The sequence below is a fragment of the Rhinolophus sinicus genome, linkage group LG09, assembly GCF_036562045.2.
Source record: "Rhinolophus sinicus isolate RSC01 linkage group LG09, ASM3656204v1, whole genome shotgun sequence".
NCBI classification, from domain to species: domain Eukaryota; kingdom Metazoa; phylum Chordata; class Mammalia; order Chiroptera; family Rhinolophidae; genus Rhinolophus; species Rhinolophus sinicus.
The window spans coordinates 83,716,258-83,740,178 of record NC_133758.1 but is presented as its reverse complement, the minus strand read 5'-3'; the positions used below and the strand labels follow the sequence as shown (position 1 = coordinate 83,740,178).

The following is a 23,921-nucleotide window of genomic DNA, read 5'->3' as shown; positions in this document are numbered from 1 at the left end:
TGAGATTGAAGTCACAATGTTTTAACACATTGTCATACAGTGTTTTGAATTTATGTTTGGGGTATAAAATGCTCAGAAAGTGGGCTAGTGTAAAAAATATTAGGTGCTAATCAATTACATGTAAGAACCAAATTAATCCCATGATATTTGAGGGCATTTAATTTGAAGAAAATCACCTTCCTGACTTGGTTAAAACAAAGTCTATAATGTAATGAGACAAAAGTGAAGTAGTTTAAGTAATAAATGTTTAATCAAAGAATTTTACATATTATTAACAGCATTCATTTGGCCAAACATCTGCACGTTTGTAGAATCCTACTGTATATAAAGTGGGAATGTATCAAGTATAGACTATGAAAGTGCAAATAACAAGTCAAGGTTAGAGTAAATTTTTTTTTAACATTATAAAATTAACTTGTTTACAAAATAGGCTTTGCCAAACTTTATTTCTGAATTGTAAAGTCCATGACTGTGTTGTTTTTAAAATATGTACCAAGGAAATACAAATTGGGTAATGCTCACTTGTCATGCTCAGGAGAGAACGCCACAGAAACAAAGGGGAGGTGCGAGGAACCAGGACTCACCACGGCACGAGCTCACCACTGTCTGCACCCACCACTCCTCACCGCACTGCAGCTTTGCAGGACGCCTCCATATGCTACAAAGACTCTTCTATTGAAAAATTACAACTTGGTCTAAAAACTGATTGGTGGTGGTTGGTCTTTTTCATCCAAAATAAATTTGTAAAAAAATCCTCCAATGGACTATTTTAGTTTAACATACAGTAATACACTGCAGATAAAGTCAATATTTTCCCCAACCAATTTTAATAGGGATTGTGATCAATGTTTCTGATAATTGAGGAAATACACACTAATGTGGACTTTAACAGTATAGGAACAATTCCAACACAGTTTTTTTATCCTAGGGGAACCTGGGGAATATTAAATACCCTAATACAATGTCCTAGTCATACGAATTCAAAATACAAGGATATCTGAAAAGCAGGGTTGGGGGGGGAAGTAATTAAAAAACCGTAATTACAACTCACTGGATATCAACACTAATATAACCTTTTACCCAGCCCAGGACTTGCCTGTACAAACTCAGTACTGAAATTTTGGTATCTGTAGATTTCTGGTAAGAATCTGGCAAAATATTAAATGGAGTATTGCATATCTATTTTGCTTATGTTATGCTAGTTTTGATAATATGTAAGTAAAACAGCCATTCCAACAGTTTACTCTAGTTTTAATTACACACTGTACCATTGTATCTTAATTACAACTAAGACCAGTATTTTCTTCACAGTAAGACACTGATAACTAGGAAGTTGATTTTTTTTCAACACTAAACAGTAATCACACAGCAAATGAGTGTTGTGCAATAGAACAAACACGTCAGCATTTGCTATTTAGGCAAACGAACTGATTAAACATTTAGTTGTTATATTTACTGTAAAGGCAAGGCCATGGGTGGTTTTATGGAGGTCTTTGCAATTCATAGCATAGTCACTTCAGAAGAGACACTGAAATTGGAATTACTCACTTATTCAACTGGCAACTATCCATTTAGATTAGGCAAAGGCACGGGAACATGTTGCGCAGGATGTTTCATTGAATTTTTTAATAATTGTGGGATTTAGTGTAACTCATGAAAACTCCACTTCTTTTCTAGTTTATAAAACACTTACCATTAAAAGTAATTGCACCCATTAGTAATTAGAATGCACTGTAAAATTGTGAAAACAAAGAACTATGATTGCACTTCCAATAAAGTGTCTCTTAAAATACAGCACCTCCGTCGCTAATCAACTGTATTTTAATATTAAAATAAACTGTTTTTAACAGCAGCATTAGGTTTAGTTAACTTAAGCTACAGGCTACATTTATTTAAATGCAGTCTCCATGGCAACAAAAGCCCACTAAGTTCTGGCATTCCATTGCTACCAAGTGGCACCTTTTACTCCCAAGAATGCTGCAACTGCTTTGGAGCCAGCCCTCCAGGACACCGCACACCTAAATACACCTAAATACCTTCTTGGTCAGCGCGCGAGTCAGTTTGGCACAAGTGGACTGTAAATAGACATGAAAATAAACTTCTGATTCATGTGAAAATTAAAACTAATCACACTGTGGCAGATGCAGCACTAAAGAGAAGCCCCGGACACCTCAATTCACAATGCTCAGACAAAAAGGCAGGAAGATAGTTATGGAAGAGCACAGAGACTGAGGAACTAAATGTTACCTGATCTGTCCAAAATAAATGATCAATCAAAGAAAACTTTCTTTTTTTTAAAGAGGAAAACCATTGCTCTTAAAGAAGGATTGGGGAGTAAGCCTTTAATTGAAAAATTCAATTTAAGTATTGCGCACCTTAGGCTAAACAGGACTGCCGTTTCCTTAGAATGTGGAATCTAAGCTACTTACTCCATTTGTGTTTCTCTTTCTCTCCAGCTCTTCTTTTTGTCAGCAAGAAGGGGGAAAGCTATCCAATGAAATACAAAAGAAAACCCCTGTAAGCTTAAACTCAGAAATGAAGCTACCACTCAAGGGAACTCCTTCGTACTCGATCCTAATGTCAGTGGTTTAGAACTGAGTCGGAGCTAAGTGGATTAAGTCTCTATGAAGCACACTGCACCGTCAGTCCCTGCGATTTGGCTGGAGCCCAGAGGTGTGCACCTCACACTAGATGGACCTGTTCAAGCCAGTCACTTGAGGTTTGAGGTGTCTGACTTGACCCATCGGAACCATCCCCCTTGCTGGTGGCCTCATTATCACCTTCGCCCGCTGGAGGCGCGGCTTCCCCAGCCAGAACATTGTCTTCCAAAGAACGTTCTTCTTCTCTCTGGGTTCCTCCACCTTCACTGACCACAGCGTCTTCAAACACCGCATCTTCTTCTGGCGGCCCCAGTTCCACACCCCTCACACCTCCTTGCTCGTCTCCTACACTGGGCAGCTGGGGATCTGCAGTGCTTTCTGTGGCTGCTGGAGGAATCAGGGCAATGCTCTGAGGGTTCATGTCGTGAAACCAAGCCATGATATTGCCAAGCAGATTGTCATTGATGTTGGAGTCCTGGCCGGCCGAGTCAGGGTCACTGGAGGAGGGAAAGAATTCACTTCTTGCCTCACTGAGAGGGTGTGAACTCAGGGTGTCAGTTGAAAATGGGTCACTTTCTGTTCCTAGTCTCAAGAGGCTGTCGCCAAGTTCCAACAGCTCAGCGCTGCTCAAGGCAGCCCGCGGGCCCTCTGTGTTCCTGGGGACAGAGTCCAGCCTGGAAGGTAGAGAAGTGCCTATTGCTCCTAAGGATGCTTCGTTACTGAGGAAGTCTCTATTTTCTTCATCGATGGCCAGCCCAGATTCTTGCAGTGATAACTGTATCGCCAGAAGTATATTGGGATCATCTTCATCCAAGGAATTCAGAGCCTGAGGGCAACAGAAAGTAAAATCACTTTAAAATGTAAAAGGAAAGAATGACTTTAATCCATGAGGTTTACCACTGCTCTTTTACCTAACAGATACTTAATGTTACCTCTATTTATACAGAATTATTTTATCTACTAAAATCTTATTTTAATTTTCTCCTTGTCCATGTTATAGGGGAAACAAATTCCTTTGAGATAAACCTGAAATATAGGACTCTTTTCCTGTAGCACAACTCGGAAACAAAGGCGTTAGAATGGAACAAAGAAAAAGAGAAGCAATAAATGAAAACAGGAAAGCAGGCCAAACAGAGAAAGAGCAAAAGCAGGGGTCAGGAGGCTGCCCGGAAAGGCTACCTGAAGAGAGTCTTGGTTCTCAGAGCGACTGGCAGGGGTGTAGTCGCGCAGGGAAGAGCTGGGCAGCACACTCATAGACGCAGAACTTACCACAGACGCGCCCGGCCTGCGGCCACTGCCACCTTCTGGGATGTCTGTTTCAAAGCAAGTGGTACCAGAGACGTTAGTCACACAAGATTTCATACATCTTTTTATTTAAATTGGCCATTTCTCTTTGCGTGCTGGTGAAAACCTGTGTTCACATGTTTACTGAATCTTCTAGAGATTTCTCATTCATATTTGTCTCCCCATAAGCAACATTATATCCCATACCCTTCACTTCAATTCCACGATTGTTGTTTGCATTTCTGTTTGTACGACAGATGCTTGTATTCAGAAATACAAATGCTACCATCCAATCTTCTTTCTTTTTACATAAAGGTGTTTCAATTTTCAGAATTCTTGAAACTAAAAAATTTGGGAATTACAACAGTCCAAAGAGCAAAGGTTTAGGCCCATTGATCCTGGTTTATTAAAAATGATCTGCTGACATTACAGCATGAAGATTTCCCATTATAATTTAACATTTAAAGGTGAATAATTAAGATAATTTATCTCTAATACCAGAAATTTTCTCTATTTTTAAAGAATGCTCATAGGAGAACTGAGGCCAGGAGAAAAACATTCCGTGAACATGGCAGCAGGAATGAACAGCTACAGTGCACTGAGTGGCATGAGATGCTACTCGTGCCTATGGGTTTTGCATGCATCATCTCATTTAATGCTCACAATGAACCCACAACTAGCAATATTATTATTGCATCTTTAGAATGAGGAGACTGAAGCGTGGAGAGGTTAAGTGATGGAGCTACAATGTCATCCTGACACGCAGCAGAGATGGGGTTACGAACCCCAGTCTGTCTGACTCCCAGACCATGTTCTTAACCCCCCTGGTTTTCTATATCCTGTGACATGAGCAGCAGCTACACATCGACTGTACATCTATCTAAATCACAAACTCACAAGCATTTAGACTTGTCAGTGTTAAGAAGAAATGCAAGAGAACAAAGAGATTCAAACACACCCAACCCAAGAGCTTACCAAAAGTGCTTTCTCGTGGCTCGTCCGGGTCTGGAGGGTTACCGAGCAGACTGTGCATATCTCCTCGACGGCGCTGGAGTCGGTGCCTCCTCCGATACTGAAATTCAGCATATTCCTGCATAAACCAAAGGTTATAAAATACAGGAGAGCATGCAATTTTTTAAATGCAAATAAAATAAGCAACACACTTTTTTTCCAGGAAAAAAAAAGTGTGATTTTATATAGAAATATTATAAAATCATTTGGCTTTAGAAAAAGAAACTTCGGGCTTTGCCATGCCAAGGAAACAGAACAGGTCAAATGGAAAAAGAAAAATTTTAAGGAATCATTACAATTGCCTGGATACATTGGGAATACTTGCAAGCTCCAATGTTAGATCAGAACTGAGCCTTACTTCACATGCCTGGGTCTTATTATGTAATATTAAACTAATAGTGTAGTGATTTTACTAAGTAAGTGAGGCTCTTCCTGGAGGTCTGGTTTTAAAAAAGTGACTGTGATATTTGCAACAGACAGAAGAAAAACAAAAGAAAGAAAAGCACACACTGTTAAGTACTTGTCTGTGTTAGATTTTGTACTCTTTGGGACTACCGCATACCATACTCACAAGTCAAGTGACTAGATTAAAAGAAAAATGTGAGGTTAGCTTTAAAATGAGATATTACTTGGCTTCCTTCCTATATTATTAACAGCTAACGTGGGGTTATCAACAACACAGGTGGGGGAAGTGTTTTCTATTTAACATATGGGAAGAACACAAATTCGGGAAGATGTCCCTGAATTTTATATTTGTGGTAACAATTTAAAGTGGGATTGCTATTACCAGAGGCAGGGGACTACCTGCTATCATTACCTGGGTACAAATGTATTTTTCCAGATTTTAGTGACACAAAAGAAAGGCCAGTGTGCATGACGCCAGCCTTAGAAGGCTAATTTTGAGAATCATCATAGAATCTGTCAGTGATAAATACTAAGATACTCAGATTTATGGTTATTCCTGTTACCCTAGACTATTCAATATGCTTACATTGTGAAAGTACTAGAATAAACGAAGACAAGTTTTATATCACAAATAAAACTTTCGTGTCATACCACTTTGGTTAAATTTATTTAAACTCCTTCATTTAGGTAAGAGGTTGGAGACATCTTACCAGGTTGGGAACAAATGAATAAAAGATACTACAGGGGCCTGGAGGGATTGTTTAGATGCTTTAAAATTTCCTGCTGAGCTGGGGTAACATTTCTTTTTTTCCTGGAGGCCTAGGATCCAAAACTAAATGACCACCATGTGTCATTATGGTTGACTGGATCACTGGGGACCACCATATTTCTTAGACAAAGATGAGATGAAACTTGATCTCAGTTCAAGACTTGTATTTAGACAGAATTTGTTTAGTATGTATGCTTGATTATGGTACAAAGTTATTCTGAATTAAATAAACTATTACTGACCACAGAATATATGTATTTCCAATTTAAGAAAACTAAATAGTTTAAAAACAACTATAAGAGAAACTTTTTATACTTATGATTATTCTGATAGAAAACTCAAATAGCATTCTCTCATGATGCAACAGGCTTAAAAAAAAAACGGTTCTCATGAAGTTAAATTTAAGAAAACATTTCCAAGTATTCCTAAGATCTTCAAGCAAGCATATGAAAAGGCTTAGTCGGGATACTCCAAATGGTTTGAGTGTGTTAAGGCTACACAGAAGATTGAGAAGGTCTAAGATATATAGAGTAAAAGCTGCCAGGAGATTTTTTTGTTTTAAATAATAATAACTAACATTTACTGAGCACCAATTTTGTCAGTGACTTAAAGAGATGCTTTAATTCTTCCAGAACTTCCATGGGGTGGATATGACCATCCACATTTTAACTCACAGAGCTAGACTTTGAATTCAGGTGTCCCTCAGACTTCAAGATATGTCCTTTCCTCTGGTTTCCATTGCTTTAAAGTGGTGCAAAACAAATACTTATGCTTGTCATTGACTCATTCAGTTTATTTAAAAAAGAATAAGATGGAATTAACTACTGAAAAAATATAAATTCAACCTAAAAGCCTATTGAAGTTTGGCAAAAAAGATTTTTCTTTTCAGAGTCTATATCTAGGCAAAAAGCTAACTTTTGAAGATAAAATTTTGGCAGTTACTTGATAGTCACATACATGAAGAATTTTAATGTTTCACAACGTGTTAATTCTTTAGACTTGCAATATGGTTTACATAAAAGCTTGGTGTTTCAATGTGCCAAAGACTTTAAAGAAGTGAAAAGTAAAAGTAAGTTAAATATTTTTTGTAAAATTTATTAACTCATAAAAAATAAATTTAAGAAGGAAATGTCATTTATACTTTCACAATTCTCCATCTCTGGAGAATAAGACGTCACTAATTTTACTTATAAATATTCACATGTGAGGTGGCAAGCCTTCCTATTTTTTACAAAATGGATCAGTGTCAGTCATATGAGCAGGTCCTCAATAGTCAAGGACAGATTGTTGCAGGATTCCTAAAGTTATTGTCAGAGCCAGAAGCTGCAAGATGATGCATACACGATTGTGAATACACCAGGAAAGGTTTTATTTTTGCTAAACCGTATTTCTACCTTGAAATTCTGAAATCTTGACTACTTTTTTTTTTTGGATAATTGAAGCTTTTTTAATTCTTCCTTTTATGTGGAAATTTCTCCCAGTATCTTCAAAGCTGTAATTATATTATAACATAGAAATAATAAGCACAGGATCAGGTAAAGAAGGGGGTTCATATATGTTTTACAATAGGCAATTCATTAATATATTAAAAAATTACTTAGAATTTAAGTGAATTTAAAATTCCTGTATCAGAGTTCTAGGCATGAAGTGTTTTTCCAAATCAGTATTTTCCTGGATATATCTACCTATACGAAAGGCCAAAAGGTGATTGCAAGTATCCTCAGCAACTGAAAAGAGAAAGTATCTGATTTAAATAAGCCACAGTCATTTCTGGATAATAATCAATTTCACTGTCTTTCAGTCACGGATAACACATGGGATATAAATGATAAACAAAGTTTTCACTGTTTGTCCTGCCCCCTTCTAAGAATCAAGTTAAAAGGTTATTACAAAAAAAGTATCAGATGGTATACTGTTTTATAAAGAGCAAAGAAAAAGTAGAGAGAACTGCTGAAACCGTTTAAAATGAGATTCAACAGTGACGGTGGCAATTTAAATCTCAGATAACAGCAATGTGATTAAAATTTTCACTCTATCTTATTTTCATATGTGGCAATTATTTGCAGTTAGTATTTTATTCCGTATTTTTAAATGGTGTATAACAACAAAGAAAAAAAAACAAGAAGAGTGAAAATCTTACAGAGAAGCAGAAATAACTAAGCAAAGCATCTCTTTCCACATAAATATTATTAATGTCAAGTTTCCACCTTAGCAATCGATTATAAACCAATTCTCTCAGGTTGTTGCAATAACTCTAAAAAAAATAGATTCAGACTGAAACAACATTACAACTGAAGTGCATTTCTAATAAAATTTGCATCTCTCTTAACCAATTTGAAGATATATTTCAAAAAATGCTATAAATTGGCCTTAATTCTGACTGTTCAGTAATTAAAACTGATAAAAGGGGAGACTGAGTTAATAATGTGACCATAATCCAATACCACAAATAACTAAATGTAGGCTTTGATGATGCATTTTTATTATAAAAGAAAGAGAAAGCATTGCTGACAATCTCAGGATTTAGATAGATGAGGGTGCAAAGGCAAGCAGGATAGCACTAAGGAAAAATGTAGTTAACAAACAAAAAAGCAAAACAAAACCCCCACAAAACAATTACCTCAGGTGATGCAAATCCTAAATATTCCCAATCCCATGTTCCACCAGCAAAGCTACAAAGAAATTAGACATACCATTTGATTTATTATCAGTACTACAAAGTACAAACAATCAGACCCTTGCTCTTTGAACATTACTTTTAATTCTTCTGCTTGGAACTTGCTTATTTGAAGTAGCTCAACTACAGAATATAATTAAAATGATTTCTTATAATTAAAATTATTTCTTTCAAATTCTAAGTTACTCTATTTGTGTAAAAATGGTGGAAAAATGAAAATCATAATTCTATTAACAGAATATTTTATGATTACTTCTAGTTTCATGTTATAAATATTTATGTAAAAATAGGGTCATAGGAATTTCTAATGCTTGTAATTATTATGAATAAAATAATTCTTTAATTTTTAATGGCATCAGGAGTATAAGTCTCTGAAATAAAACAACCCAAACTCAAATGTTCTTTAATGGATCAATACTGATTACTTAAATAAGTTTACTAATATAATATTTCTAATTTCTTCACAACCTCTTAACACTAAATATGACTATAACAAGTTAGTAAGGCTTCCAAATTGTATAACATAAGATGTTTATGGCTATCATATCACTACATTTATTACGTATTTAAAATGATGTATGAATACTCTTTGAATTATGAGTTCACTGAACTGTGAAATTAATCTAACATAATTTAGTCCAAGAAACTACACAACGACAAACAAAAAATAACAAGAAAAAACAAAAATAGTACTGGGGAAAAAAAGCACCCCAAAGAAGTTAACATACTTTTATGAGCTACTCATATTTCAGGTATAAGTAACTTTCAGGAATATGAACCCTAGTTGGATAAAAATAAACCCGTTGGCACCTGTGGCTGGAGCTGGGATGGCTCCCAGGGTACATCCTTTTTACCTGCGCCTTGGAGCTTCTGGTGAGTCTGCAGGAGCAACTCCCCGCGCTACGGAGGCCAGGAATTCTTGCCTCTTCTGCTGCACAAGGCACGCTGCCTTGATGATCTTGTGGCGGGGTGTGCGGAGGTAAGGCCTATTGACTTTCTGGGCAAGGTCCTCAGTGACCATTTCTAGGTCTGTCTACGGTAAGGAGAGAAAAGAACAACAGGCTCAGTGGATCAGTCAAGAGCAAATCCAGTGTCTGTAGGGTTTCTCAGTTAAATCTAACTCTTTTACAGTCAGAAATTAATCCAAATAACTTCGTATTTAACATGTTTCTATTTTGCACATTACAAGAAAACAGCATTCATTTGATAGGCATTTATGGCAATGTAGTTGATATGGATTACAAACAAGGAGTATACCAGCTGTCCACAAGGGTTTATAATTTGTCTATGTGTAAAAAACTAATGAATTTCAAGGCACTGTACACCATGTATGCCACATGGTGCAGACTATGGAAATGTTGAAGGAATTTGCGGCAAGGCCCCTATGACTTGGGATGAGGTCTAGAAGGCTTCATGGAGAATCTGAATGCTGAGCATTCAAAGACATGGAAGAGATAACTCAGTAGAGGCAGTTCAAAGGGATGACGGGAAAACTGTAGCAAGAGGAGAAAAGAAAAAGAAATATACAGTGAAGTTGGCCTACTAAAGAGATGTCAGTTGGCTTAGGTGTTTTTGTTTTTTAAATACTGTAACTTTCTCAGTTGTACTTTTAAAATAAACTGGTAAATAGTAACTTTTCAATTTTCAATCTAGTATGTAATATGGTTTGTTTTATCTTTGAAGATAAAATCCCTAATTATATAATCAGAATTAGGCCAGATTTCAATCTCTACTAGCGTAAAATAAAGAAATAAATGTGGTAGAAGATGTTTGCGTAGCTCACAACTCATTCAGACCTGCATAGTGACAAATTCCGTGTTTCCCAGAAAATAAGACCTAGCCGGACCATTGAGCTCTAATGCATCTTTTGGAGAAAAATTAATATAAGACCCGGTATTCTATTCTATTCTATTATTTATATTACTTATACATTATACTATTTATATTATATTATATATTATATTATACCAGGTCTTATATTATAGTAATGTAAGAGCAGGTCTTATATTAATTTTTGCTCCAAAAGGTGCATTAGAGCTGATGGTCCAGGTAGGTCTTATTTTTGAGGAAACACGGTTTAAACATAAAGAAAATTTTGGTTTATTACTGGTTACTTTTCCTTTAAAAACCATTCTGAAAATGAAAACAAAATTATTTACTAATCACACCCAAATAAGATAAAACTTAGTCAAGTAGTTGAAAAAGAAGAAAAATATGTTTTACATAATAACCGTATTTAATTTTAATTTGAAAAAGATATCTTACTTGCATGAGTTCAAAAATTTCTTTCTTTGTGCTTTTAGGTTCTAAGAAAAATCCATAGGGATAAGAACACTTGAGAATGCGTCGAGTTTTTAAGAGCACGTGAACTGCATCTTCAATGAAAGTGGTATCTGGACAGCCTCCTTCAGCTATAAAGCAAAGCAGGCACAGTGAAAATTTTCTGGAAATATGCTATTATAAATGAATTACACAACTAAATTCCCTTTAAAAAAAAAAAAGAACAAGGTTCCCTAAAAACTCTTTGAAGTGGCTGGATGATAGTATTTATTTGAACTCCACTAAAGAGCTACATGAAACACTCATGTGTGACTTGCACGCATTCATGAATGAAGCTCACACGCAGCGTAGCCCAGAAGCACTGAAAGCAGTCCTGAGGAATGTGTACACTGTCCTGGGTTCTGTTCTCACCCTGCTGGTAAACAAATCTAGGTTAGGTCAACTCAAAGGCCCCATGTTTTACTGTGTTTTAGGTTATCCCTGGCAGAACTTTGCTGATTAAGGATTAGAGCAAATGCCTAAAAAAACAAAACAACAAAAACAAAAAATCACCTAATTATAATTATGCCTCTGCAAAAACAACATTGTAAAGAAAAAGAAACAACATTCTGGGGGACAAATGAATAATAACTAATGCTAGTAAATAAAAATCTTCAGGTAGAGAAAGGAAGAGTGAGGAGGAAGGAAGAAGAAACTGCCTTACTCTCTGAGACTGTTTCTTCCCAAAATATCATAACATTCTAGCTTTTTCCTGAACTGCAAATAAACAGAAATTAAGCAGTATAATCTAAATTCATAAGTACTTTTGAAAATAAGATTATTTTGCATGCCTATACAAAGAAATTACATGTGTATGTACACACGCTGATATATAGACCATCCCAAAATACCTATTCTAGCATAGGTATCTGAGCTAAGATGTAAAAAAAGAAAAACAAAACAAACACCCCTTGCCTTCCTCACTGTGTGAGAAGTGTGTGAAGTTTTGTTTCTTCCTTTTCATTCCTTGTATCTTTTACTTCTTTTTCCTATCTTACTATGCTGTCTAGAACCTCCAGAAGGTTGAGCAGAAGCAGTAATTCACATATACAGATATTTATTGAATGTTTACTATGTGTCAGGCACTGTTCTCAGCATCAGGGATACATGTGATGGAACAGACAAAAACCCCTGCTGAAGAACTGTAGAACCTGTGAGGGTTTTTCTTTTCAATTTTTACCATGGACAATAAATACTTCAAGAGTTGGATATTGGTGTGATATAGTTACATCATTATTAAAGTCTAAGAACTAATAATTAAGGAGACTAAGCTGCTATTACACCTTTCCTTCCACTCTATTTAACTTATGATGACTGTCCTACTTAGGGAATTATCCTCATGAAAAAGGTATTATTACTCATCACTTTTGTAAACTGGAGCAAACACAAGTAAAACTGATTGTATTTTTAGGCTTCACACCTTTTATGTATAAACTGATTATTTTTAAAATGTGACTTTACAACAAACATGTCAGAACCTGTACTCTGTGTGGTCATTGTAAGGTATTATATTCTAATGATGCAACTCTATCCATTTTTAGGAGTTTTTTTTTTTCAAACTTCCATTTTAAGATCCATACGTTAGCCCTATCGCATGTCTTTGCTTTTCACCCAAAACTGTCCTTGACTTTCATTTCATTAGGCATTCTGCTATATTTTCTCAAAAATCTCTGGGATTTCAGTCACATGACAGTTGGGTGGCATGCAAATCTTGCTCTTTTGACTAGGTCAGGGATGACTTTGAGGGCCCATCCACTTTTTCCAACATTGTAGAGTGCATCAGCAGTGGCACAGAGTAAGCAAAAGCCTGATGCGTGTTTATCTGCTAATAGCATGGGCTACATTAAGAGGAGATGAAGTTGGGTGGAAAATCTCATTACCGAGGCCTCAAATGCTAAACTGCACTCTGGGCTTCAGAGAACTCCAAAAAGTACCAGAATAAGAACAGATAATGTATTCCTTTAAGGGCCTTAACCTCCTACCAATAAGCATGCAAGGCAATTTTACATTATCACACATACTGCTTATAACTTACTTTCTTTGAGAGCTCTACTCAATTGCTCCATCTTTTCTTTGGCTGTTTTAAGAAGGCGTTGTTCTAACTGAAGAAACAGAAATAGTTTGTATCATTCTCTTCATTTATTCACAAACCTTCAGTGCATTTGAAATGATGTGGGACATACCTGATAGCTATGCTCATGGTTTTTAAATCTTGTGTAATAGTGCATAAATCTGTCAAGTTCCTGAAACCGTTTGTGTTTCTTCTCAGCCTAGGAAACAAAAATCCATAAATTATTTTTATAAATAAAAGTACTACCTATTAAAATTTTTTTATCACTTAATAATTTTATTACTAATAGGTAGTAATGCATACAGATTTTTTGACTATTTTGAGAAAATAATAACCAATACATATTACAGACTCCAGAACAAAGTCCTGCATTTGTATTCTGTGATAAACCACTGAATCAACAATCCCAGACTATAAGGCTAAGATACCTCTCAAGCACTATGTTTATCAGATTTTCAATGTTTTATTACATTGCCTATTGTTACGGATCGAATTGTGTCCCCGCAAAATTCATGTTGAAGCCCTAACCCCCAATGTGACTATATTTGGGGAGAAGGCCTGTGAGCTGATAAAGGTTATTAGGGTGGGACCCTAATCCCATAGAGCTGGTGTCTGTAGAAGAGGAAGAGACCCCAGAGCTCTATCTACCATGTGAGGACCAGCAAACAGATAGCAGTCTGTAAGCCATGAGGAGACTCGTCACCAGAAATTGTAATGGCAGGAATCTTGAACACGGACTTACTAGTCTCTAGAACTGTGAGAAATCAATTTTGTTGTTTAAGCCACCCAGTCTAAGGTCTTCTGTTAACGGCAGTCAAGCAGACTAAGATACTTATTATATGCTATAACATTCATACTGTATTGCTGATATTATGTTAAAATCATATTTGTCATTGTAGAGGCAGGCTGGAATATATAAGACTTATAAGAGGCAGGCTGGAATATATAAGACTTTCTGATCTTCAATATAAAGAAAAGAAAATAGAGAAAGCTCTCAAGTTTATCAAGCTGCTTTGTTTAAATTAAAGGCTACTACTCTAAAATGTCTTCAATTTAATGCTTCACTTAAATGAAGATAGGAAAAGAAGAAATGCAAAATACTTCCAATAGTGCTAAGTGGGTTGGCCAGAGGTCTGGGCTTAAACAGCTCGCGTTACCTCCACAGTCATTTCCTTGGATTGCTCCTCCACATGTTGAATGACTTCATAGCGAGTGCATCTGTAATAACCGCCCGTGGAAGAACTATGCTTTTTCCATTCTTCTAGGCAAATCCAGCAAAAGTCATACTTGCACTTCAAAAGAAAACATATATGCAAACATCTCCCCATGTTAATATGCAAATTATTTTCTGATTTCTAATTTATCAATTTGTAGAGACTGACCAATCCCTGCCTGTGTGTGTGACCAGGAACAAATCTTAAAGACACACCCTCTTTTTTATGTTTCCTCTGCACTTCATCTGCACTATGTAGAGATGTGAAAGTAGTTTAAAATTATTGCTTATAAAGGTAAATTAAAATGTAAGTCATAGTATTATGAAGTCATCTCAAGGAATCTTTAAAAATAATAGTAGGATATTCTTTCCAAATTATAAAAATGGATACTGATAAATGTTTCATTTTTCAAGTGCATGGCAATCTTACTTTGGTTTATAAAGCTCCACTAGTCTATGAGAAAGGAAAACGTCCGGTGACTTTGACAAATTGGTTTTAAAACTGGGAGCAAGTTTAAAAGGTCTCTTAGAACTGCTGACATAAAACCTGTTTCTCATTTTTTTTAGAAATAGTCACTTTCTTAATCACCAAACTGAGCAAACAATGCCAAAAAATGAGCATTCCGGTATAAAAATGTAGCCCCACTTTTTTTTATGCTTATGGAGTTTGAGTCAGAAAGATCTTCCCACTCCAAGTCTATGTTTTCTTCTGGTACTTTTATGGTTTATTTTTTTAAAAATTAAAATTTTTGAGCTGTTTAGGATTTATCTCGGTATGCAATATATAGTATGAATTCAACTTTATTTTTCCCCACACAGCTGTCCAGTTGTCTCAATACATTTATTGAACAGTCCAGATTTATCCACTGGTTGGAAATGCCGTTTCTACCACATATTAAACTCCCATGTATCTGTGTCTATTTTCTGGGCTTTCTTTCTTGTCTGATTCATTGATCTATAGTTTCGTGTGCCAGCACCACGCTGTTTTAATTACTGAGCCTATATAATATGGCTTATTATTTGACATTGCTAGGTCCTTCTCACTGCTCTTTTTCAGAGTTTTCCTAGTTAGTCTTAATTTGTTTTTCCACAAATTAATTGGTTTATCTAGATACAGAAACAAAATCTGATGGTATTTTTGTTGGCATCTTTCTATCCAAGAACTTTGTTATCTTTCCATTTGTTTGTCATCTTTTGTGTCCTGCAGATAGGGGTCTTAAAATTTTCTTCATGTAAGTCATGTATATTACCTAAGTTTCTTTCAAGATAAAATCTCTTTTAGTATATATTCTATCTGGATATTGTTGGTATACATGAAGGCTAGTACTTTCTACATATCAATTTTATAATCTGCTAGATAGTTGAATATTGTTAGTAGTTTTTCAGTTGATTTTCTGTGGGTTTTCTGTGGGTATGCAATCATTCTGTCTACAAAAAAAAAATGGTAATTTTATCATCTTGTTTGTAATTTTTACATCTCCAATTTCTTTCTATTGTCTAATTATATTGACTGGTATCTCCAGTCCAATGTTAATAGTATTTGTGATGGACAGCAGCATCCTTACCTTATTCTTGATTTTAGTGAGACAGCCTCTAGCTTCCTCAGTAAATATGCTAACTTTTGGATTGAGGTAGATTTCTTTTTATCATACTAAGGAAGATTTCATCTATTCCTATTTCTTTGAGTGTCTTATAAAGAATGGTTGTTGATTTTTTGTCAAATGACTTTTTAGCTTCTACAGAAATTGTATGATTTTTCTCAATGGATCTACTATATGATGAGGTACAAGCAATAGCTTTTAAAATATCAAACCACTCTCGTATTCCTGGAATAAACCCCATATGGTCACTCTATTTTTTATTTAAAAATTTTTTTAGTGATATATAATTGACAGTCAATTACTTTTTAATGTACTCTCTTGGCTGATATTTATCAATATCTGTCGTATCTCCTGCTTCCAATATCTTAATAGGACTTATACATTGTTATTCTTAAGTAAGATCGATCTACAGTTTTCTTTTAATTTTAATAATCTTGTCATGTGCTAGTATAAAGGTTCCACTCACCGTATAAAAATTTGAAAGTTTGCTTTTATTTATTTATTTTTAATTAACTACCGGAAACAGTTTAAATTGCATTGGAATTATCTATTATTTTCAAGGTCTGATAAAATTCTGTTGTGAAACTGTCAGGGCCTATTGCTTTAAAGGGGGGAGATCCCTGAAACAATCTTTCTTCTATGGAAATAGGTTTGTTTGGATATCTCTTCTAGGGTCAGTTTTAATAAATTATATATTTTTTAGAAAATCAATCCAATTCAAAGCCAAGTTCAAATTTAGGTGCAAGAGTTGAGCAAAGTTATCTCTTATTATTTCAGTTTGCTTTGTTTATTATTTCCCTTATTTCTTATACCGTGTATTTGAACTCTCCTACTCCCTTTTTCTTATGTAAGCTTAGTGGTTTATCTTATTTTTTTCTTCAGAAAATCATTCTTTGGATTTATTTATTAGTTGTATTGTTTTTCAATTTTTAATTCACTAATTTCTGGATTTTTAAAAAATATTTCCTCCTGGTTTTGTTCATTTTTTCTATTTAAATCACATCCTTAATTCATTCCTTATTTTGTATTGTTTAAAGTAAATAAGGCTACGTACATTTCTGAGCATTGCTTTAGCTATAGCCCTCAGTTTCTGCTAAAATAGTATTTTCATTATCCAGTTTCCTAGAAATTCTTTAATTTCCTTTTTTTCTCTGCAGTTTGAGAGATTTAAAATTCCCAAATGAAAAGGGCTTTTGTAACCTTATTATTCATTTCTACTTTATTCTATTATGACTAGACAATGTTGCTTACAGTATTTCTATTTTCTGGAATACTACTGAGATTTCCTTTGATGATCAATGTTTACATTTTGTGACTGTTCCATGGGTATTTGGAAAGATGACGTACTCCATATTTTCAAGATATGGAGTTTGAATACACAGCAATCAGCTATACCTTACAGATTATGTTAAGTCTTCCATATTTTTACTATTTTTTTTCTTTATGTGATTTGTTATGAACAGAAAGCTGAATTCAAGTTTCTGTACTCATATGTCCCTTCACAAACGTACTTATACAATAAATTGTGGACATGTTTCAAGTCTTTTGCAAGTTCTTTTGTTGCCTAGTATAAGCAAACTTTGTGCCTGATTTGCTATAAGTCCCCTTCAGTACAGTTTTATTGATCTCTTAAAATTAGTGAGAAGACTTTCTACAAAACAACCAAATTTTACAAGCTATGGTAATAAAAAGAATATAGTACTTGAATGATTTTTATTTTTCAGTTGTAGCACATAGTTTTATACAGATGAAGAAAATTTCTAAGTGACTTAAAATGTGTAAGAATGAAAAATTTAAATAGTGTCATGAAAATTATCTAGAGGGTAATGAATACAATAAAGAGTGTTATTTATAGGGCCAAATTTATCATTTAAAAAATGTTTAACAATTTCATTTCAGAAAGTAAAAACTGTCTACTTAATCATAATCAACTCTGAGGCATTAATAAAAGTATATTATGATTTAGTCATTGTGTTAGAGCATGAATTCAATTACACACGACCTGTTGTTCCACCTTCATTTTAAAAAAAATCTAACAGTATAAAATTTTTCTGTAGGAAGCCCATTACTTTCTAGATCTCTTCTTCTATGTCATAAGAATTACCTGTCAAAGAGCATATAGTCAATAATACTGTGATAAGTTTGCATGGTGACAGATGAATACTAGACTTAGTGTGGTGATTACATTGTAAGGTATAGAAATGTTGAATCACTATATTGTACACCTGAAACTAATTAATACTGTATGCTAACTATACTTAAATTTATAAAAAGCAAAATGAAAAAGTACAAAAAAATTACTTGTCAGGTTTCTTTGTTCAACACAAATACTTTTACATGGTATATTAAACAAGACTACTATACTTACGTAGTACGTAAGTAAATGTTTCTTTTAAATGCAACAGAAGCTTAAGCAAAATCTGTTTAAATTACCTTATATCATTAGTCTGATTAATTCATGAAAATGTTCACTCACTGAATACATGTTGATCGAGTACTTGCTACTGGTAAGTGCTACGAAGAAAATAAAGGTAATGTTGGATCCTGCCTCTTTGTTAGTAGCCCAACTGCTGATTTTTATGGTCAACCTGTATTTCTTTTCACATCTATGTAGTCTATCTGAGATTTTTCAAGAATAAACTAATATGGATGTTGGAAATAAAACCACAAATAAGTAATTTTGGCCTAATCAGTCAAACTAATAAGCAGTTTTGAGCATTTTGCTCATAATGATATAATAGGTTTTTCTTCTTGTCTCTTAGGAGGTCATTATTGCTGCCTCACTGAGCCAATTCATTTATGTTAATTTTATAGTAATATATGCTTGCAAATATCATCTGGTAACTGCCATTATTTTTAAAGTCATAATAATAATGATGATTGGCTTCAAGGTTAAAAATCAAGTAATACTTAGAGAGGAGATGTTGATATATGTTATTGGAATCTTCTTAACTAGTTGGGTTTCTTTCTCATCCTAAATTACAAAACTTACATTGAACTCTCAATAATTTTTAATAATTAATTTTTATATATATGGCACTTCCAATAAAAAGAAAAAAATTGGAATACCATTACAATTTTAAAATAAATATGTTCATAAATGTAGGCATGGATTAATAAAATATTATTAATCTAATTCCAGAATATTTGTTTTAAATATGGCAGTTTCTTTCTATGCAATTAAGTCAGGAGGGTATCCTTCTAATAGTAGTTATTTATATTATTTTTCAGCCAAGTAGATCTTCATTAGCCTTTTCATTTTTAATATAGTAATGAATTATTTATTTAATTGATCATTTCATTAACAGACCTAAAGTCTGACTACTGCTTTGGGTACCTTTATTATACAGATATAAATATATATGTGTGTGTGTGTGTGTGTGTGTGTGTGTGTGTGTGTATATATATGTGCCAAGATTTAGATTTAGATATGAACTTGGGGGATTGCTTGGGGCCTGGCTTGGGCCTTGAGTCCAAGCTATGTGCTCCAAAATCAGCTTTGCAAGAGATCTATATAAGGTAGCAGAGCTCTATCATTTAATATTATTATTTATGTATGTGTAAAACTATCTCAGGATCCTCACTGGGGGAAGTAAATGGCAGGAAAGGATTCAGGCATTTCTGATCTTCTGGCCAAATACCACTGAATCCTTACTCCTATTTTTAACATTCACTCTGAGTGTAAAATTTCATAATATAAATTAACATTTATGTTATTCAACAAAGAATGTAGAATGCAGTCTCCTAGAATCCATCTGAAACTGAAAAAGACTTTTATGCTTAGAACACTTCTTCTTGGATTAACAAGCAAATTAAGATTCTAAATGCAAAGCATCCAAAATCCTCTTTAACTTCTTACCTTAGCACATTGCATGTGATTGCATCCCTCATTCTTCTGTATTGGAGACTTACAGTTAGCACAAGGCTTGGAGTTAGTTAACAACCAGAGACAATTGGCGGCATCCTCATAAGCTTCACTAACTCCCACAACTGTGGGATATTAAGCACAAACACAAAAAATAAATAATTTAGTGTACAACTGCGGGGGAAAAAAATCCCAAAGTTTTCTTTGCAGGTTGTCTCTCAATTTTAATCATATATTTATTTTCCCACTAGGCTCTATGGCAAAGTTTTTTTAAACTGCTTCATTCTGAATAGCATGGCTAAAGAATAAGGAGCCGTATATCAAAAGCTCTTTATGAAATCTGATTTAAAGGAAATTTCTTCCTAAAGCCGTGTCTGAATAAACTGGAGAAGAAACAAAAACCAAAGTTAAAAAAAGCGCATTATGTTATTAACTGCTTAAAATAACTATTGGATCAAAGAAAATTATAGAAAGAATGGATATTTTAGACAATAACTTCTGAAATAGGTCAGTTGAAAACATAATTGGCAGAAAGTTTTCCTCCTAGTAAAAAACATGAAAATTATATTGAAATATCAACGTCTTTTTAACCCACGATTATTTCAGATAAGCTAAAAATGAATCCAACGACATGTCTAAACTAAATTGATCACTGCCCCCAAACCTGCTCCTCTCTCCCCTGCCCTGGTAAATGATACGATCAGCTTCCCAGAGTCAATCCAGGCAGAGCATGATCTTAAGACACCCTTCTCTTTCCCTCACCCACCATGTCCTGTTGATTCTACCTCTTTTTCATACCTGTTTCCTCTCCATTTTCAACTCTTATTGCTTTAGCTAGTGTCTTCCACACCTCTTGCCTAGACAATTAAAACACAGAAAACCAACCTATTTTCCCAGCTTCTTCTCCCTGTTCCCAACTCCCACAATACAGCCTGAACAGTGATCTCTTTAAAATACAAAGCTGCTGTGAATCTTTTAGTTGCTCCCTACTGACTATTACTGACTACAAAATAAAGTCAAATTGCTTTAGCAAAGAATACAAAACCCTTCATGATGTGGCCAGTGACTACCTGGCAAGCCTCTCCCACCGCGTATTCCCACACCAAACTTACTCTTCATCATCTTAGACTCAATTTATTCTACTATGTGAGATCTGCAATCTTAAGGAATGCCACGGTTTTAAAAGATTCTTAAATCTTACGTTCTATAAACTTTACCCGCGCCCCAACCCCCAGTGGAGTTAGGGGCTGGTGAGAGTTTTAGATGCACAATTAAAATTCTATTTTTTTTTTGCAAGAGTATCAGCAATCAAGTTTCTTAATTTCTACGTCTATGTGCAGGGAAGGCCTGTGTTTTCTTTACTGAAAGAGCTGTCCAAAAATCACTTTGGAATCACTGAAAGTGGTCCATCCAATCAAGGCCCTGATTACATGTAGATACTCTCAGAAGGGTGGGGTAAGGGATTAGTCTTAATGTTGAAAACGGGAGAAATGAAACTCTTTGAGTTTTGAAATTTAAAAGGAAAAGTTACCCAACCCCCAGACCTAAGTCCCTGGAGAGGGAAAGGGGGCAAAGGTTTGGGCTGACTGGTGCCCGGGAAGTGGCTCTGTGTATGAACTGGAAGGGCGGAGACTAGGGCCCTCTGATGGAGCCGAGCAGTGGAGGAGTGGGGCTGCCTCACCATAAGGAACCCTGAGTACCTACCTACTTAAATTTGTGTCAGCAGTACAGCAGCTACTGCTGGACTGGAAAGCCTTGGTTTTAAATCCTACATAGCAAAGGGAAACGAGCAGCAAAGAACTGATCAGACTCCACTCTAGTTCTAAACCCACTTGGTGTAAGATGTTTGATTAGGGAGTTAGTGGAGAAAATTCTGAGATAATTGGTGGAAAACAGGAGTTTCAGAAAGAACTTTCTGTACTCACGGCCATTAAGGTCAAGCTGGGAGGTAATGCCGCTTACAAGGGTGTTGCTACAAAACCTATGCACCGAGTGCAAATGTCTAACTTTTGTTTGCAAGTAGTGGCCTTTTGATCACTCTCTGCTTCCTCAACAGCAGCACCAGCTTTGTGGCCGGGTCTGCCATCGTCTCCATCCTGGGCTTCATGTCCCAAGAACATGGAGTGACCATCGAAGGTGGCCGAGTGAGGGTGGTATGTACGTGTTTCAGCTCTTCAACTACAGTGCCTCCTGTTCGTGGCCATCATGAGTCCCTCTGTGTGGCTATGGCCACCTGCCTCTTCTCCCTGATCAAGTACACCCTGCTGACTTACAAGGGTGGGGAGATGCCCTGGGCTGCCTCCTGGCTGTCCTCCATGGTCTGCATTCCTGCCTGGAGCTTCTACAAACTCAGCACCCTCAAGGACTCCTTCAGAGAGAACTCACCAGCCCGTGGGCCCAGCTGAGGACCTGGCCCAACGGAACAGAGCAGGACCCTCTGCCTCTGCCCACCTAGGACATCACTCCTCAGACTCACAGACTTAGAGTCTCACCGCTAGGGGGCAGGCCCTTGGTCAGTGCCATGGGCCTGGCCCTGGGGACAACTGCAGAAAGGGAGGGCAGCCAGTGCCTTCGTGCCTCTTAGCCCCCCACCTGGGGGAGATAAGAGGGGATATTTTGGAATCCTCCTTCTGAGCTGGGTTCCTCCCACCCCAACTTCCTTGCCCCAGGGGTGGCTAAACAGATGTGAAATGCCAGTATCAAGCGCATAACCTTTGAGACAGGCTGGGGAAGCTGGGTGAGGTCTGTTCGGCTTCCGGGCCCTCTTACCCTTCATTCCATTAAACCCAAGTTATTTCCACTGGGGGAGGGGAAAGGAGGGGGAGAAGTAGCGGCCTTTCTCCTCCCTTCAGCAGCAACAATATTTTTAGCTCAGAAGCTCTCACATATTCTTATGACCTTTATTGTCCATTGTTGTAATAAATAAAGCACAAAGCCATTAAAACAAAGCAGCTGTGTGGCCTGCAACACAACAGTTTTTTTCCTCCCACCCTGAGAGAGAATGCTGGTTTCTAACCGCATTCTAGTGGATTGCATGAAGTAAATCATGTTCAGGAAATGACTATTATTGCAACAAAAACTTGTGCTGGCAAAAATGCCTTCACTCCCACTTCTCTGAACATGATTATTTCATATAGCTGCACTTTATACACACTGTTCTCCATGCCTGCAATCCCTTAGCTCTCTTAATCTACCTGGTGAGTCTTCTTCACACCTACTGACTTCCATACTTCTCCATTCACTTCAGTTACGTGTATCATATCTTGATCTTCTTTTCTTTATAATCTAGAGTGCTTAGTTCTCTTTGTAAGATATATTAACTTCATTTAATTAAGCATTAGCGTATAACAGAATGTAAGACCTATTAGAGTCAACATGCACTCAAATGAAAATAAAGACTGAATTTGCTTTTAAAGAGTGAATTCTTTAAAAGACTACTTAAATTTTATTCAATAATCACTTACTATGTAATAAGAAAAATAAAATCAATTTATAAATTAACCGCCATTTACAGAAAATATAATCATTCCGCTTTTTGCTTTAATGATTAGATACAATAAAGGCAGTTTCAGTGCTTAAAAACAGTATTTGAATATTTACATGGAATTAATTCTTTGAACTGATTTCAGTATATTTTCTAATGCTTTTTTCATTAATTAGATTTTGTTGCTCCTTTTGAGTCTCATAATTCAAAGACTTTGGAAAAATGGGCATAAAGGAGAAACCTTTCTCATGAATCTCTGAGTCTGGTTGAAAATGTTTATGCCAAAGATACGTGACCACAAGCCAAAGTGATACGTAAACTCACCAGGAACTTTCTCTGCAGTTTTGGCTTTGACTCCTTCTCTGGGAGACAACTTCTCAGGTGTCCTCAGTCTCTTGCCTCTTATCCAATTTTCTCAAGTTCCTCCATGTTTCTGAATTAAAACCCTATTTGGAACTTTTAATTTGAAGTCTTCCTATCTCTGGCCCCCAGAAGTAACCATGCATATACACCATGTATACCACTTTCTAGTTCTATTTCTTTTCCCTCTTCATTATCAGGCTCACTGTCATGTGCAAGGATATTCTGGCACAGTGCCACCAATAATCTGTACTTACTGGAC

General features: G+C 35.8%; 1 protein-coding gene across 5 annotated transcripts in view; it reads right to left on the bottom strand.

The window, feature by feature from the left end:
* Positions 1–228: 228 nt before the first annotated feature.
* The window catches only part of ANKIB1 (ankyrin repeat and IBR domain containing 1), a 116,849-nt gene continuing 93,156 nt past the window's right edge, over positions 229–23,921 (bottom strand). For 3 of the 5 annotated variants that reach the window (XM_019716684.2, XM_019716713.2, XM_019716693.2), the window contains 10 exons: positions 19,810–19,940; positions 14,294–14,428; positions 13,249–13,335; positions 13,101–13,167; positions 11,012–11,157; positions 9,601–9,779; positions 8,690–8,741; positions 4,860–4,974; positions 3,780–3,913; positions 229–3,426 (listed from right to left, as the gene is read on the bottom strand). In XM_019716684.2, the coding sequence (XP_019572243.2) occupies positions 2,683–3,426; positions 3,780–3,913; positions 4,860–4,974; positions 8,690–8,741; positions 9,601–9,779; positions 11,012–11,157; positions 13,101–13,167; positions 13,249–13,335; positions 14,294–14,428; positions 19,810–19,940 (1,790 nt within the window). In that variant the 3' untranslated portion in view covers positions 229–2,682. The remainder of the gene's footprint in view (positions 3,427–3,779; positions 3,914–4,859; positions 4,975–8,689; positions 8,742–9,600; positions 9,780–11,011; positions 11,158–13,100; positions 13,168–13,248; positions 13,336–14,293; positions 14,429–19,809; positions 19,941–23,921) is intronic. The other 2 variants (XM_019716708.2, XM_019716702.2) reach the window with 2 other exon arrangements.